We start from the raw sequence: 16,529 nt of genomic DNA, 5'->3' as shown, positions 1-16,529 counted from the left end.
CAAAGGGAATATGGAATTGTTTTTCCTGGATTGATTTAATTTCTAATTTTTGTTAACTACAAATAATATAGGAATGAAATATAAATATTTAATATATTGATTCTATCAAAAAAATTATTTATTCAAAATATTTTAGCCAAATATTTTGGATCATATTATTTTGTACTACTATACACGTAAATGAGTGTGTGTGCGTGCATTGTGTGTTGATGTGAGTGTATGTGTATATATGTGGTGTGTGTGTGTACGCGCGCATATGAGCTCGTATGTGTGTGCTGGTGTGTGCAGTGTGTGTGCGCTGGTGTGTGGCAGTGTGTGTATTCTGTGTAGTAAGTATTAAATATATGGTACTACTATATTTGCAAAAATCAAGATTCGATTGCTAAAATAAATTTCCCATTTAATTACTATCTTTATCTTTTCAGACATTTACTCAGTGGAGGGTTTAGCAGTACAACTTCTTTCTTATTCAGCTCAGTTGACCAAAGCATCTGTTGCTCTTAATCTCCATTTCTATTGTAAAATTCTTTGCTTATTCCTTTTCAAATGTGCTTGCCGAATTCACAGAAATTTCTTTTTTTCGTCTATTTACGTATATATGTGCTCGTTTATTTATGAACTGTGAATTCCTTATTTGGCTCAAATACTACATATTCCTGATTCGATTATATTGATTGGATTTTTAGGTGAAATTCATGGATAGATTTTCAGTTTATAAGTTATTTCCATGTGGATTTTGAAAACTTCAATTTTATTTGTATTTTGTTGGTTTTGTTACTTATATTTGCCCTCGTCATTTGCAGATTTGTTTTTATTTGTGTATGTTGAGAAAAATCTATTATTTGTAGGTTTGTTCCTGTGTGAAAAACAAGGAGAAGTTTTGAGCTTTTGATTTACTGAGATTTATGAGCTTTTTGAGCTCACTGATTTTAGTTCTAATGTGAGCTTATTTTTGTACTGGCCTTAGGAATCAGACAATCTCTGTTGATATTCGGTGTGATGGACGTACGAAATGGTAGTTCACAAAAGCGAAGACTTTCGCCTTCTAAGTGTCGCATGGACTTCTTTAGTGAATTACCATACTCAATCCTCGAACATATCCTATCCTTTCTTCCTCTTAAAGATGCAATTCAAACTATGCTTCTTCGAAGATTTGGTGATCTGTGGCATGGAATCCGAGTTCTTGACTTGATTAGTTGTGATTACCATGGGCCTAACCACGACCCGGATCACTTTAATGAGAAATTTACGAATGTAATTCGCCGTGTTTTGGACCTTCATGACAGCTCTACACTAGATAGAGTAAGGCTCAGGTTCTGCTTTCATCTCAATTAAATGAGAGAGGAGCCACAAGATCCTGATTCAGCTATTGTGGAATGGGAGGCGCGTACATCATCTGAAATCGAGAAGCTGATTCGCTATGCTATGAGCAGAAAAGTCAAAGTTTTAGATCTTGACTTAAACGGGGATGAGTTTGTGGATTCTTGGGATGCCTACAGTCTCCCTGATGATGTTTTGAGAAGTGATGACTTGACGTATCTTAAGCTGGTTGCTTTCGATATGACATCTTACAATGGAATAGATTTGAAGTCGCTAAAAACCTTAGTGCTCAAAAATGTTGAACTTAGTGATAGTGTAATGGAAGCTATTCTCCTTCATTGCCCCATCCTTGAAGATCTCACCCTTGCTCTTTGTTTTGGCTTTGAAGTGGTTAAATGCAAAAACCCGAAGCTTAAGAAGCTTCTGCTTTCCTTAGATATGGAAGATAGTCCAGTCCGTATCTACTGTCCTTATGTGTTGTCATTGCACTTATCAGGATTAGTAAAAGACATGTCGTTGATGAATGCCTCGTCTGCAGTTGACGCTTCCATTTGCATTTGTCACTTACTTGTGAGTCTAAATATGCAAAGTAGTAGTTTTTTCTTGCTTATGAACTCATTTTCCAAGTGCAAGACTTTCAGCCTGTGCACATGGAGTATTATGGTGCGTTTTATTTTACGAGCTTTCTGTAACTGTTTCATTGCCTGACTGTGTGCTGTGTTAACCCGAGCTTTCACTTTGTGCAGGTGATGTGTGCGTGGAACTTAACCATGCCAGGCTTTCGCCTGCCCCATCGCCCATCCTCTCAGTGGGAGAACTTAACGCTGAAACTCGACCTAACGAAATGGCAACTAATGGGGCTTTCTGATCTTTTCAAGAACTCTCCATCTCTAAAGATACTGTCCATTTACATCTACCCTGGCCACCATGATATAATTCCAGTACCGAATTCGCCCTTTTCTTTCTACGGTTTATTACCATTGACAGCGCCTCATTTACACGGTAATTTGCAGAGGACAGTGCCAAGGTGGATTAAATATCACTTTGGTGGAGAAAACTTTTGGGATTCCCAGGAAGCGACACTGCCCCGTCTCGAGACCATAACAGTGTGTGGGCACGTAGACGACCCCTATGCCATCAAGACAGTCGGGTTCCTGCTGAAGCACGCCACATCGTTGCAGAAACTCGTGGTCTCTGCCAATCAATCTTTGAGAGGGACCAATGAGTATTGGTACGTTGGGGAGGATAACGGCAACAGCCCCCAATACCTGGCTGTGCAGCTGCAAGAGCTCGAGGAGAAGCTTGGTTCGTTGCCAAGAGCCTCCCGAAAAGCAATCATATGTTTCTGCTGAAAACTGTTTCTGTTTTGAAAACAAATTTCATGCAGATGATGATCTTGTTGTTGTTTGTTGATGAGTATGAAGGGTTTGCTTTCTGTTACCTATTATTTGCATTTTCCTTTTTAATCTCAATCATTGGTGGGAGGGTGCAATGAAAGTATTGTGACACATTCCGTTACGTATTAATTATCATGGTACGTTTTATTTTACGAGCTTTCTGTCACTGTTTCATTGTCTGGTTGTGTGTTGTGTTGGTGTCATTCCCATTTCAGTTCAGCAAACTATCATCTCATATATGTCGAGATTGTGTTGATGAAGCGCTTTAGATGTTGCTTCGTATGCTATCCTGTCTCATTTGTCTCTCCGTTTCAACTGGGAAAAACGATATACTAATGCTAGACTTGTATGAGGAAAATGATCATTTCTGCTGCAGTTTATGATCATTAATTCGCTTTGTGCAGATTATGTGCATGCGGAACGTAACCGCGCTTGGCTCTCTATTAATTGCATTTCCCAAATGAATAATATTTGTTTTAAAATAAAAACATATTGACCTACAAATTTGATTAATATTTGTAGATATCCTACTCTGGTCAAGAATTCAAATTTGATTGTTTCACTCTTTAAATTACTACATACTATTAAATTATATAAATGATAATCATCATTAATGGTGTAATAGTTATTTACAGATCATAATAGATTTTTCATACATAAACCATAAATGTATGGTACTACTATATTCCCGAAAAGAAAGATTCGATTGCTAAAATAAATTTTGCATTTATTTACTATATTTATCTTTTCAGACATTTACTTAGTAGAGGGGGGTTTATCAGTACAACTTCTTTCTTATTCAGCTCAGTTGATGAAAGCATCTGTGCGTGTGTGTGCAGTGTTTGTGCGCGCATGTGCAATGTGTGTACAGAGGATTTTTTTTCAATTATTAAAATTTTATAATTTTAGTTTTATTATAAAATTGAGGTGATTTCATATTAAAACAGGATTATAATCGTGTTTTGATTTTTCTACTGGGCAGTGTGATGGAAGTACATGACGGAAGATTCTAAGCATCGCATGGACTTCTTTAGCGAATTGCCAGACCCAATTCTCGAACATATTTTATCGGATCTTCTTCTAAAAGATGGTAACGAACATATTTGGCATGGGACTTTAATAGTTGTTCTTCTAAAAGATGGTATTCAATGAGAAATTTACTAATGTGATTTTTCGTGTATTGGACCTTCATGACAACTCTACACTAGATAGAGTATGTCTCAGGTTTTGCTTCCGTCTCACTCATACGAGAGAAGAGCCACAAGAGCCTGATTTAGCTGATATTGTGGAATGGGAGGCGCGTGTTTGTACAAATAAAACTTTGCTTTTGTTTATGACACTTTTCATTACCTATTATGCGAATTTACGATTCCAATTTCAAGCTATGGCAGATTTAGGGGGGGGGGGGGAGGGCAGGATTGGTATTACAGATCCCACCAGATCGCTAGAAGGGATTAATTGTATCACAATTTAAAGTATTACATTTAATACATTCTAATCATCATTAATGGAGTAATAATTATTTACAGATCATTATAGATTTTATACACATAAACCAAGCTATGGCGGATTTGGGGGGGGGAGAGGGCAGGATTGCTGGAAGGTGTTACAGATCCCACCAGATCGCTAGAAGGGATTAATTGTATCACAATTTAAAGTATTACATTTAATACATTCTAATCATCATTAATGGAGTAATAATTATTTACAGATCATTATAGATTTTATACACATAAACCAAGCTATGGCGGATTGGGGGGGGGGGAGAGGGCAGGATTGCTGGAAGGTGTTACAGATCCCACCAGATCGCTAGAAGGGATTAATTGTATCACAATTTAAAGTATTACATTTATTACATTCTAATCATCATTAATGGAGTAATAATTATTTACAGATCATTATAGATTTTATACACATAAACCAAGCTATGGCGGATTTGGGGGGGGGGGTGGAGAGGGCAGGATTGCTGGAAGGTGTTACAGATCCCACCAGATCGCTAGAAGGGATTAATTGTATCACAATTTAAAGTATTACATTTAATACATTCTAATCATCATTAATGGAGTAATAATTATTTACAGATCATTATAGATTTTATACACATAAACCATAAATACATGGTACTACTATATTTGCAAAAATGAAGATTCGAATGCTAAATTAAATTCGCATTTAGTTTCTATATATATCTTTTTCAGACATTTCTCAACGGAGGGTTTAGCACTGAAGCTTCTTTCTTATTCAGCTCAGTCGACGAAAGCATCTTTTGCTTCCAATCTACATTTCTATTGTAAGATTCTTTCCTTAATCCTTTTAATTTGTACTTGCCTAGCTAGATTCACAGAAATTTCTATTTTTCATTTATTTTCGTATATATGTGATCGATTATTTCTGGACGTGAATTCCTTATTTTGGTTCAAATACTACCGAATCCATGTGGATTTTCAGATTGGATTTTTAGGTCAAGTTTAAGGATACATTTACAGTTTTGTAGTTAATTTCATGTGGTTTTTGAAAACTTTTCTTTGTATTTTGTTGATGTAGTTTTGTTACTTATGTTTGCCCTCATTATTTACAGATTTGTTTTAATTTGTTTGTGTTGTGAAAACTCTGTTATTTAGAGAAGTTTTGATAGGTGTAAGAATTCATCAGGGTTTAGTGTTTAGAGCTTTTAGTATGTTGCAAAAGCTTTTGATTTACTCCGATTTGAGCTCACTTATTTTAGTTCTAATGTGTGTTGATTTTTCTACTGGCCTTAGGAATCAGGCAATCTTGGTTGATATTCGGTGTGATGGACGTACACAATGGTAGTTCACAGAAGGCGAAGGCTTCCAAGTGTCGCAGGGACTTCTTTAGTGAATTACCAAACCCAATCCTCGAACATATCCTGTCCTTTCTTCCTTTGAAAGATGCTATTAAAACGGCCCTTCTTCGAAGATTTGGTGACCAGTGGCATGGGATCCGAGTTCTTGACTTCAATAGTTGTTACTACCATTACAATGATGGGCCTGACCACAACACGGATCACTTTAATGAGATATTTACAAATGTAATCCGCCGTGTTTTAGACCTCCATGACAACTCTACACTCGATAGAGTAAGTCTCGGGTTCTGCTTTCGTCTCACTTATACGAGAGAAGAGCCACAAGAGCCTGATCTAGCTGATTTTGTGGAATGGGAGGCGCGTGCATCAGCTGAAATCGAGAAGCTGATTCGCTATGCTATGAGTAGGAAAGTGAAAGTTTTGGATCTTGATTTAAACGGGGACGAGCCTGTGGAGCGATGGGAGCTTTACAAGCTCCCTGATGTCTTGAGAAGTGATGACTTAACGTATGTTAAGCTGGCTGCTTTCGACATGACATCTTGTAATGTTATAGATTTGAAGTCACTAAAAACCTTAGTGCTGAGTAATGTTTCACTAAGCTATGGTGTAATGGAAGCCATTCTCCTTCATTGCCCCGTCCTTCAAGATCTCTCCCTTGCTCGTTGTCATTGCTTTGAAGTGGTTAAATGCAAAAACCCGTAACTTAAGAAGCTGCAGATTGCCTTAGACAGGAATAGCAGTCCTGCCATTGTCTTTAGCCCTTATGTGTTGTCGTTACACTTATCCGGCTCAGTAAAACGCATTGGGTTGATGAATGCCTCATCTGTAGTTGACGCTTCCGTTTGCATTTGTCGCTTACGTCTGAGTCTAAAGAAACAATGCAGTAAATTTCTGTTCCTTATAAAACAATTTGCCAAGTGCAAGACTTTCAGCCTGTGCACATGGAGTATTACGGTAGGTTTGCTTTTACGAGCTTTCTGTCACTGTTTTATTGCCTGGTTGTGTGTTGTGTTGATGAAGCGCTTTTGATGTTGCTTTGTATGTTAAGTGTCCTGTCAAATTTCTCCCCGTTTCGACTGGAAAAAATGATACTACCTCTGTCCCTGAAAATTTGATACATATTACCATTTCGGTCCGTCCCTGAAAATTTGATACACTTCACTTTTACCATATTTGGTCGTGGACCCCATATTCCACTAACTTATTCATACTCACATTTTATTATAAAACTAGTACTTTAAAAGTAGGACCCACGTCCCACCAACTTTTTCAACTCACTTTTCATTACATTTCTTAGAACCCGTGTCGGGTCAAAGTGTAGCAAATTTTGGGGGACGGAGGTAGTATAATGCTAGACTTGTATGAGGCAAATATTCATTTATGCTGCAGTTTATGATCTTTAATTCACTTTGTGCATATGATGTGCATGTGGAACGCAACCGTGCCTGGCTCTCGTCCTCGCCCGTCCTTTCAGTGGGAGAACTTAACGCGGAAACTCAGCCTAACGAAATGGCACTTCGCGGGGCTTTCTGAAGTTTTCAAAAACTCTCCATCTCTAAAGACACTGTCCATTTACATCTACCCTGGCTACCATGATAGATTCAAGGTACCGAAATTTGCCCTTTCCTTTCTACGGTTATTACCATCGACAGCGCCTAATTTACGAGGTATGATCTTGCAGAGGGAAGTGCCCGGGTGGATTAAACACTTGGTTGGTGGAGAAAACTTTTGGGATTCCCAGGAAGCGACACTGTCCCGTCTCGAGATCATAACAGTGTGTGGGTACGTAGACGACCCCTATGTCATCTAGACGGTCGGGTTCCTGCTGAAGCACGCCACATCGTTGCAGAAACTCGTGGTCTCTGCCAATCAATCTTTGAGAGGGACCAATAAGTATTGTTAATGTGCATTTGAATCTTAAAGTGGAAAACATTTTTTTGAATTGCATTACGGTGCTATTAATATCATACACCTTTTATATCATGATCTTAGTTTGACCAGGTTTTTGTCCTAAAAGTGTATGGTATATAAAATCATTAAATTGAATAATCAAATTTACATATATTTAATGAAAAGTAATATATAAATATATAAAAGGGGAATTTTTGGAGTATTTAGGGAATATTTTTTTAAAATAAATATTACTACCTCCGTCCCCCAAAATTTGCTACACTTTGACCCGACACGGGTTTTAAGAAATGTAATGGAAAGTGAGTTGAAAAAGTTGGTGGGATGTGGGTCCTACTTTTAAAGTATTAGTTTTATAATAAAATGTGAGTAGGAATGAGTTAGTGGAATATGGGGTCCACTACCAAAAATGGTAAAAGTGAAGTGTATCAAATTTTCAGGGACGGACCAAAATGGTAATATGTATCAAATTTTCAGGGACAGAGGTAGTATTATTTAAATAAAAACTACTTTTTTTTATTAAATTGTTATTCGAAGTTAGTGGGAAGTTATTTAAAACTAGTGTTAACCCACGCGCTATGCGCGAGTTAGAATGTTTTTGTACTATCAATTTGATATTGTGAATAAATAAAATAAGTGAGACTAAAAAAATTTAGGAGTATATACCAAGAGTATATAAATCTAATGAAATATTTTATATACAAATAAAATATTAGGGGACAATAATATCTTCCAACTTTCACATAATACATGTTAACCTAGCAAAGATAGCTATCATTCTCATCTTCTTCGTCAAATATTCATGTATCATCTTCTTTTCGGACGACAAACATCTTCCTACAGAAGCTTTGTTCATTGGTCAGTTCAAACAGTGACATCTCTCCCTTTTTTTATTCAACAAACAAAGAAGTAATAGTGTAAATGAAATTTGAAAAAAAATATATATTTGGGATGTTATAGTTCAACACAACAGATTGTAGATATTGTACAAAATAGCATAAAAAAAGAAAAGAAAACATGATATCCTTTGTAGAATGATTGAGGAGCTATTCAATCCTAAAATGAGTTGAAGCATTGTTGAAGTTGCCCCTAGCATGAATGAATTTTCTTCAATTCTTCAAGCTTTTCAGCTTGGTGGAACTCAATATCTTTGTGTTTTTATTTTCGCAAAATATTCTTCTACAAGCCAAATTTATAGAAAATGGGTACCTTTTCATATTCTTTGTGACTTTAAGCCAATATTATTTGTGATAAACTAAATTAATAACAAATGAAGACCTTTCAAATTATAATCCATTAATAAAAATTATTTGGATTAACAGATTTTTTATCAGTTATAGTTTATAACTGCCAGTGCTACATTATAAATTAATTATAGACCATTAATTCATAGATATGATTCAAACAAATTAATTGGGTGGTGGTGGTAAATTGCACTCATTCTTTAATCCCAATATTGAATAATTGTAATGGTAATGGTAATAAATATGATAATGATAATTAGTGTTGTAATGGTAATAAATGGTAGTAATTAGAACGTATATGCTAGTTACAATTCCATGGTTGAATTTGAATATAAGAAACACTCCCACCGTAACTTATGGAGTATAGGTTCGATATGTAGTATTCAAATTAATCCCATGATTTGTAAATATTTTAAAATAAGGACAAAACTTATAAATATTTTAAAAGAACGCCAAAACTCGGCTTTTATAGATGTATAGATTAATAGGGAGTTAATGGGTGGTTAGTTTCTTTTCTCCTCTCTAAATCTTCGGTGTTTTATTGCTTATGCTGAATGTTTTTGTTTTTGCAGATATTGCAGGTCAATTTATTGCCATAAGAGGTTAGCTTTCTTCTCTAAAATATCTTTCTATTTATTGTTGATCTAATGATTTCTTTTTTTGGTATATGTTCACAAAAGATTTGCTCATCTTTCCTCTTTTTAAACCATTTATCTGTTTATTGTTGAAAGATTTGCTTAATTTTCTTCTCTCTAAAGTCTAAACTATCTTTCTGTTTATTGTTCATCTACTTTTTTTTCTTTGTCATTTATTGCAGATGAATTCATGAACATAACAGGTTAGTTTCCTTTCCTGTTGTTTTATGTTTTTAGTTTGATTATTTAATTTATTTTTGCTTCTTATCGTGTTACTTTTTTCTTTTGGATCCTATCTACAACAAAAGAATGATATCATATCGTATACTAACAATTTAATTGTACAATTATTCTTCATTTTTATAGGTAGTTTATTCACATAGGAAATTATTTGGCATCATTGAGAAGAGTATCATCCACACAATTGCCTTCAAACCAGAATAGTATTCTGTAGAAGAAAAAACTGTCATATCTTTACAATCTGTAGAATAAAAAATCATCTTCGTGGATGGTGTGTATTTATTGTTGACTGACTAAATTTTAGTAATAATTTTTAGCATGTGTATATATCTATATAGGTTCTACGTTTACGTTTTTTATTATTTTGATATTAGTTATTTAGAATATTATAAATGACTATTAATATGACTCAATATTTTTGTTAATTAATTATGTAAAACTAAATTTTTTATAATATTATTTTTAATTTACTAATTAATACATGCATTGAATTATAATCCACGTTAGTATTTGAAGTATTTACTAATGTGATTTGAATAAATTAATTTCATTTTATTCTTAATAGTAGGCTTAGGTTTGCTCATATATTAATAGTAGTATGCAGTATCTATATATTCCCTTTGTCAAAATATAATATCCATATTCATACTCTTTCTCTAGAGAATATTCAGATCCACTTTTATTGATTTTCAATTTTATGCTCTTTCGCAGGAACATAACACAACATCAATGTTCTTCACAAGACCTGCTCTTACACTATAAATAAAGATTGTACTGTATAATAACCTTACTAAAATCGATATATATCAAAGATCGTCATTCGCGCATCACGCGTAGGTTGAACTAGTTACGTATAATAACCTTAAATCTGTAGTTGGAAGATGTTTTACAGATTAGTTAGATTGGGTTTTGGTATTAATTACAGTTAAACGTTTGGGTCACTTTTATTGTTTCTGGGCTCTTATTTAATTTACACTTGGGCCATTCTTTTAATCTATTTGGACTGTTTTATTTGAAATTTTAATTTAATTCATCTTTGGGCTGTTTTTTTTATTTAATTTGGGCTGCAGTCTATTATCTTTTGGGTGCATAAATTTTTTTGGGCCTATTTTTATTAATGTATTTATATAAAAGGAAAAAAAAACTTGAGAAATAAATATTTAAATTTTTTTAATTATTATGTTCATTTAATTAAAATTATTGTATAGTAAATATTTAATTATATCTTGAATCATATTTTGTTTGTTTGAACTTACTAATTTTATTTTATATTTGGTCCTATATATGAATATTTATGTTTTGTTGATCACATTCATTGAGTTTATTATTATTTATTCCAACTATCTATTTCTACTCTTTGATTTTTACTAACAAATATATATTCATTATATTCTATATTCATTATTTGAAAATTTTATGTCATGTGCATAGCACAGGCGTTAATACTAGTTTTAATTGTGCCAGTTACAAATCATTAATTAATGTGGGAGTTATTATAATTAAAGAAGACTTGATAGTATAATGAATTCATCGGTTATTTTCTCCTTATTTATAATTAATGCTAATTAACATAATTAATTAGCTCTTTATTATAGAGTCAATACGAAACCCCTAACTATTAGATAAATACATCCTATTTGATGATAGAATATTCATGTTAACGCAAGTGTGCTCCAATTCACAGAAATTTGTATTTTTTTGTCTATTTCCGAAAAAATAGGCAATTATAGATGTGATCGTTTATTTATGGACGGTGAATACCTCATTTGGAGTAGATTCTACAGAATCCTCATTAGATTAAACACTGATCTGATTTATAGGTGAAATTATGGTTAGATTTTCAATTTCATAGTTATTTCAATGTGGATTTTAGTATTTGTTTATGTTGAGAAAATTCCATTATTTGTAGGTTTACTTTGTGTGATGGTGTGAAAAACTTGGAGAAGTTTTCAAAGGTGTAAATGTTCATTCCATAGGAAAATAAACATAGATTCTTAGTAAGTTAGTTTATATGTTGCAAAAGCTTTTGATTTACTGTGACTTATGTATTTGTATAGTGTAGTAAAACCCAAATTATGATTTTTGAGATCACTGATTTTAGTTTTTCATTTTGAAATAGGAATATGAATTTATTATGGTTTGCTTTTATGGGACATATGGAAACTGTTTTTTTGCCTCCTTTCATTATTACAAGCCTTTTAGATGCATAAATTTTTTTATCTTTTAATCTTTTCATGGCTGGTTTGCAATTTTGCAACATATTTAGAGATGTTACACTAGCTAGAAAAATAATGCTTAGAATGGATAAAACACAAATTTGACTTTTAGGTTTGTATTTTAGGTTGATTTTTTCAGTGTATTTGTTGATAAATTTTTGTTGATGATGGATTAATTGCTATAGCTTTGTGTTTGATCTTGTTTGATTGTTCTACTGGGCTTAGAAATCATGGCAGCCTTTGTTGAGTCGCAGTATCTCTTTGTGATGGCAGTATCTGCGATGGCAGTTTAGGGAGACGAAGGCTTCTAAGCTTGGCAGGGACTTCTTCTATGATTTACCGGATCCAATTTTCAAGCATATTTTATCCTTTCTTCCCCTAAAAGACTATTCAGGGTCCTCGTTTGAAGATTTGGTAACCTTTGGCGTGGCATCCGAGTTCTTGACTTCGATAGCTGCACAACTGTGAAGACCCTGAAAAAAGACTTGACAATGTTAATGATAAATTCGTGGATGTAATTTTTTGTGTTTTGGATCTTCATGACAACTCCACACTAGACAAACTAAGCCTCAAGTTCTGCCGTGTTCTCATCTACACAAGAGAATTGTTGGATGGAGTTGAAGAAAAAGTGGAGTGGGAGATGTGTACATCACTTGAAATCGAGAAGCTGATTTGTAGTGCTATAAGCAGGAAAGTGAAAGTGTTGGATCTTGACTTAAACGGAGACAAGATTGTGGATCCCCGGAACCACTACCGCCTCCCTGATGTCTTGAGAACTGATCACTTGACATGTCTTAAGCGGATTGCTTTCGACATGACATCATGCAAAGTTATAGATTTGGGGTCACTAAAAGTCTTATTTCTCAATGAACTTTCACTAAGTGTTGAGATCTTCAAGGATTAGGCAATGAAGGAGAATGGATTCCATTACTTCATCACTTAGTGAAACATTATGGAGAACTAAGGCTTTTAATGACTTCAAATCTATCTCATTGCAAGATGTCATATCGAAAGCAACCAGCTTAAGATATGTTAAGTCGTCACTTCTCAAGACACCAGGGGATTGTAGGCATCCCAGGACTCCACAAACTCGTCCCCATTTAAGTCAAGATCCAAAACTTTCACTTTTCTGCTCATGGCATAACGAATTAGCTTCTCGATTTCAGCTGACGTAAGCGCCTACCATTCCACAATATTAGCTTAATCAGGATCTGGTGGCTCCTCTCTCGTGTAAGTGGGACGAAAGAGGAACCTGAGGCTTACTCTATCTAGTGTTGAGTTGTCATGAAGGTCCATCATATTTGCGGTGTTAATAGCTATTCAAGTCAAGAACTCGGATCCCATGCCACAGGTCGCCAAATCTTTGAAGAAGGACGGTTTGAATAGCATCTTTTAGAGGAAGATATGTTCGAGGATTGAGTCTGGTAATTCAGTAAAAGAAGTCCCTCGTGTAGAAGTTTTCGCCTTCTTCAAACTACATGTGCATACGTCCGTCACACAGAGATAGCACGAATCAACCCATCCTTTCAGTGGAAGAACGTAACGCTGAAACTCAGCCATGTGAAATGGCAACTTTCTGGGATTTCTGTAATGTTCCAAGATTGTCCATCACTGGAGACACTGTCCACATATATCTTCCCCGGATACCGCAATACACGGAGATACAAAACTTGCCTTTTTCGGTTTCAATTGCTTATTACAATCAGCCAATGCCTAATTTACGCGGTGTAATGAATTTGTCAGAAGGAAGTGCCATTGTGGGTTCAAGAAGTTACATTGCCCTGTCTCGAGACCATCACGGTGTGATCGAGATGGTCGAGTTCTTCCTGACACAGAGCTGAAGAAGCTTGTGATCTCTACCAATCAATCTTTGGGAACGAACGGTGAGCTCTGGTACGTTGGGGATGAGGCCAACTGCCCTCAGTACTCACCCGTGCAGCTGCAAGAGCTCGCGCTTGGTTCGTTGCCTAGAGCCTCCAAGGAAGCAACAATAAATGCAGATCTTTTATTTATAAAAATCGAATTTTCTATACTAATATAGATTGAATGATGGTTTTGGTTACAAGCTTGCAATTATGATAAACAATTATTAAGGAATAAACTTAAAACACTAGTGTTAATATATTCCTAATAAAGGTTTTGGCATTTGCTATATCTTCAAGCCATATATGTCCACAACATACAACTTTGGTCTTTCCTTTTGTACTGTACACTATTCACTTTGTAATTAAGAAACACCAAAATTAAATGTTAATGGATTTACATGTGACGCTAGAGTCTGTAACAATCGATCATCCTTAAAAGCCAATGTCCTTGTTGGTCGCGTCCAGGTCATTTTGCAAGCTAACACTTGAAATTGGCTTCGAAACATCCTCATTTGTCACAACGGACTTATTTTGGCTCGAAAACATCCTCATTGGTCACAAATCGCTACCGTGTCGATCACGACAACGTTGGTCACGATTACTCATTTTACATGACATCACTTTGAGTCGTCAGATGGGCCACCACTTCGAATTGCCAGACCTCTCAATGAAAACACCAATAATACGAACCAAACAACACACAACCAAACACTAAAATTATCGTTAATGGTAGTACATCACAAATCACATTAAAAATGATTATTAACCTATACCACGTTCAAATGTACCCCTCTTTTTATAAACTCAACGAGATATAAATTAAAATTACATAATAATATTATAAACAAATAATAATACAAAAAATTAAAATTAAAATCATCTCCCCCTCAATAGAGCTTTCTCCGCCGTCTCCACCTCCTCCAAGATTCTCTGCTTCCTCTTCGCCGGGATCGGCGCCGTCGGCCCGAAGCTGATGTAGTGGCCCGATACCGCGTTGAGGGCCGAGTACATGTCGCGGAACGAGGCCCGGCCCAGCAGCGCCTTCTCCCTCCGGTACTTGGCCACCCACGAGTTCGACGTCTCCCGGAGCTCCGCCACCGCCGCCGCGATGTTCGGATCGGCCTTGTCCAAGTTGATGGTGGCCCTCACCTTGCTGATCACCTCCTCCGTCTCCTTCACATATTCGTCGTCGCCGGCCGCCGCCGCCGGCGGCGGCGGCGCGGCTGCCGGAGCTAGGAAGAGGGCGGCGGCGGAGAGGGAGAGAAAATTCCGGCGGCCTGGCACGGCGGCGGTGGCGGCGGCGGCGCGTGGTGGGAGAGGCGTTAGGGGTTTTTGGGTGGCGGCGGCTGCGGCGGTGGCGGTGGGGTTGATTAATGAAGCCATAGTTGGAGAGAGAGGAAGAGGTGTGGATTTAGTTAGAGAGGAATTGATATGGTTTGTTCAAAATTGCCACGTGGGCTTATCTTCTTATCTTGTGAATATATTTTTGGATGAGGAGAGATCCAATGAAATGAAGGTGTTTGAAGAAAAAAATTAATGGGAAGAATAAATGGATATACATATATTGGGCTTTTTAATGTTGAATTTTTTAAAATGGACTAGAAATTGAAGAGATATTGGGTAAGCCCAATAAGAGTTTTGGGCCTAGTTTGGGGTTTAGAAACATGTATTGGAGAGATATTGGGGAAGCCCAATAGGAGTTTTGGGCCCAATTTGGTGTAGTTAATCCATCCTATAAAGTGTTTTTTTAATCATTTTTGGTTATTCGTTTCATAAATATAGATATTTCTGTTTTAGTATTTTATTTGTATCTCTAATTATTTATTAATTGTGTATTAAAATTTGTGTTGTCACATTAAAAAGGGCACATTGTTTTTATAAAATCCCACGTCAAAAAACAAATGATTTATAAATACGAAAGGAATATTAGCATCGGTTGTACTTTTTTCTAATAAAATTGTATTAGGAGTATTAGAATTCAAATCCATATTTGACGATATGCTATAATAGTCGTATGATACATGTCCATTAAATTTTATCTTAAATTTTATATAAAGAAGCTCTTTAGGCTGGCAGAAGAGAGAATATGAGCCGGTATGGAGAGAACAAAGTATAAACGTAGGCTGACCCAACTCAATATTAGATAGAACCTTTTAGGATATCTAATAAAGTGCTAAAAAATGAATTTTCGAATATGATAAATATATAATAATATGATTATAATCAATGTTGAACTAATCTAGCACCCGAATCATCGAATCCTTCATTTTTTATTTTGTTTTAGTTCATTTTAAGACCATTTTAAGTCATTCTTTCTAATAATAAATAAAACTCTAATTATGAAATATTTTTGGTTTGATAGTTTGACACTATGAAACAGTTTTATAGATATTACAATGACGACAAATATTAATGTACTACTATAAACTTATGTAAAGCATCTTCAAAAGGGAGAAATAAAGTTATATAACTACAATATTACCATTTTCTTTTTTTTTATGAAAAATCAATATCAAGGGAAGAGGTAGTTGAGAATATATTACACTATATTTTTTAATGCATTTTGTATTATTATTATTTTATTTTTAAAAAATTATTTATCTTTCTATACACTAATTTCCTTTGTAATATGTTACTAGTACCTTTTAGACAGGTACTCTCTCCGTCCCAGATAATTCGACCCAGTATTTCATTTCGGATCTTCCCATATAATTTTGTCTCATTTCACTTTTACTATTTTTGGCAGTGGACCTCATATTCCACGAACTCATTACTACTCACATTTTATTATAAAACTAATAATTTAAAAGTAGGACACACATTACACTAACTTTTTCAACTCACATTCCATTAGATTTCTTAAATCTGGGTCGGGTCAAA

The 16,529-nt window shown here is 35.2% G+C and overlaps 2 protein-coding genes and 1 pseudogene across 2 annotated transcripts; 2 read left to right on the top strand and 1 right to left on the bottom strand.

Moving 5' to 3' along the window:
• The first annotated feature begins 1,335 nt into the window (after positions 1–1,335).
• On the top strand, positions 1,336–2,672 carry LOC148929732 (F-box/LRR-repeat protein At3g03360-like). The gene is made up of 2 exons (XM_089057002.1): positions 1,336–1,890; positions 2,067–2,672. Exons 1-2 carry the CDS (start codon positions 1,336–1,338, stop codon positions 2,670–2,672), a joined length of 1,161 nt encoding a protein of 386 aa, XP_088913128.1.
• A 2,836-nt stretch (positions 2,673–5,508) lies between these two features.
• LOC125195601 (F-box/FBD/LRR-repeat protein At1g78750-like) lies at positions 5,509–6,243 on the top strand. Its single transcript, XM_048093734.1, has one exon. The coding sequence runs from the start codon at positions 5,509–5,511 to the stop codon at positions 6,241–6,243; it is 735 nt and encodes a 244-aa protein (XP_047949691.1).
• An 8,176-nt stretch (positions 6,244–14,419) lies between these two features.
• Positions 14,420–15,067, bottom strand: LOC125192936 (photosystem II repair protein PSB27-H1, chloroplastic pseudogene; annotated as a pseudogene).
• Between the last annotated feature and the right edge of the window lie 1,462 nt (positions 15,068–16,529).

The sequence above is a fragment of the Salvia hispanica genome, chromosome 4 (assembly GCF_029641045.1).
Source record: "Salvia hispanica isolate PSC_SH4W2 chromosome 4, Shi_PSC_v1, whole genome shotgun sequence".
In the NCBI taxonomy this organism is placed as follows: Eukaryota; Viridiplantae; Streptophyta; class Magnoliopsida; order Lamiales; family Lamiaceae; genus Salvia; species Salvia hispanica.
This window is presented reverse-complemented; position numbering and strand designations above follow the sequence as displayed.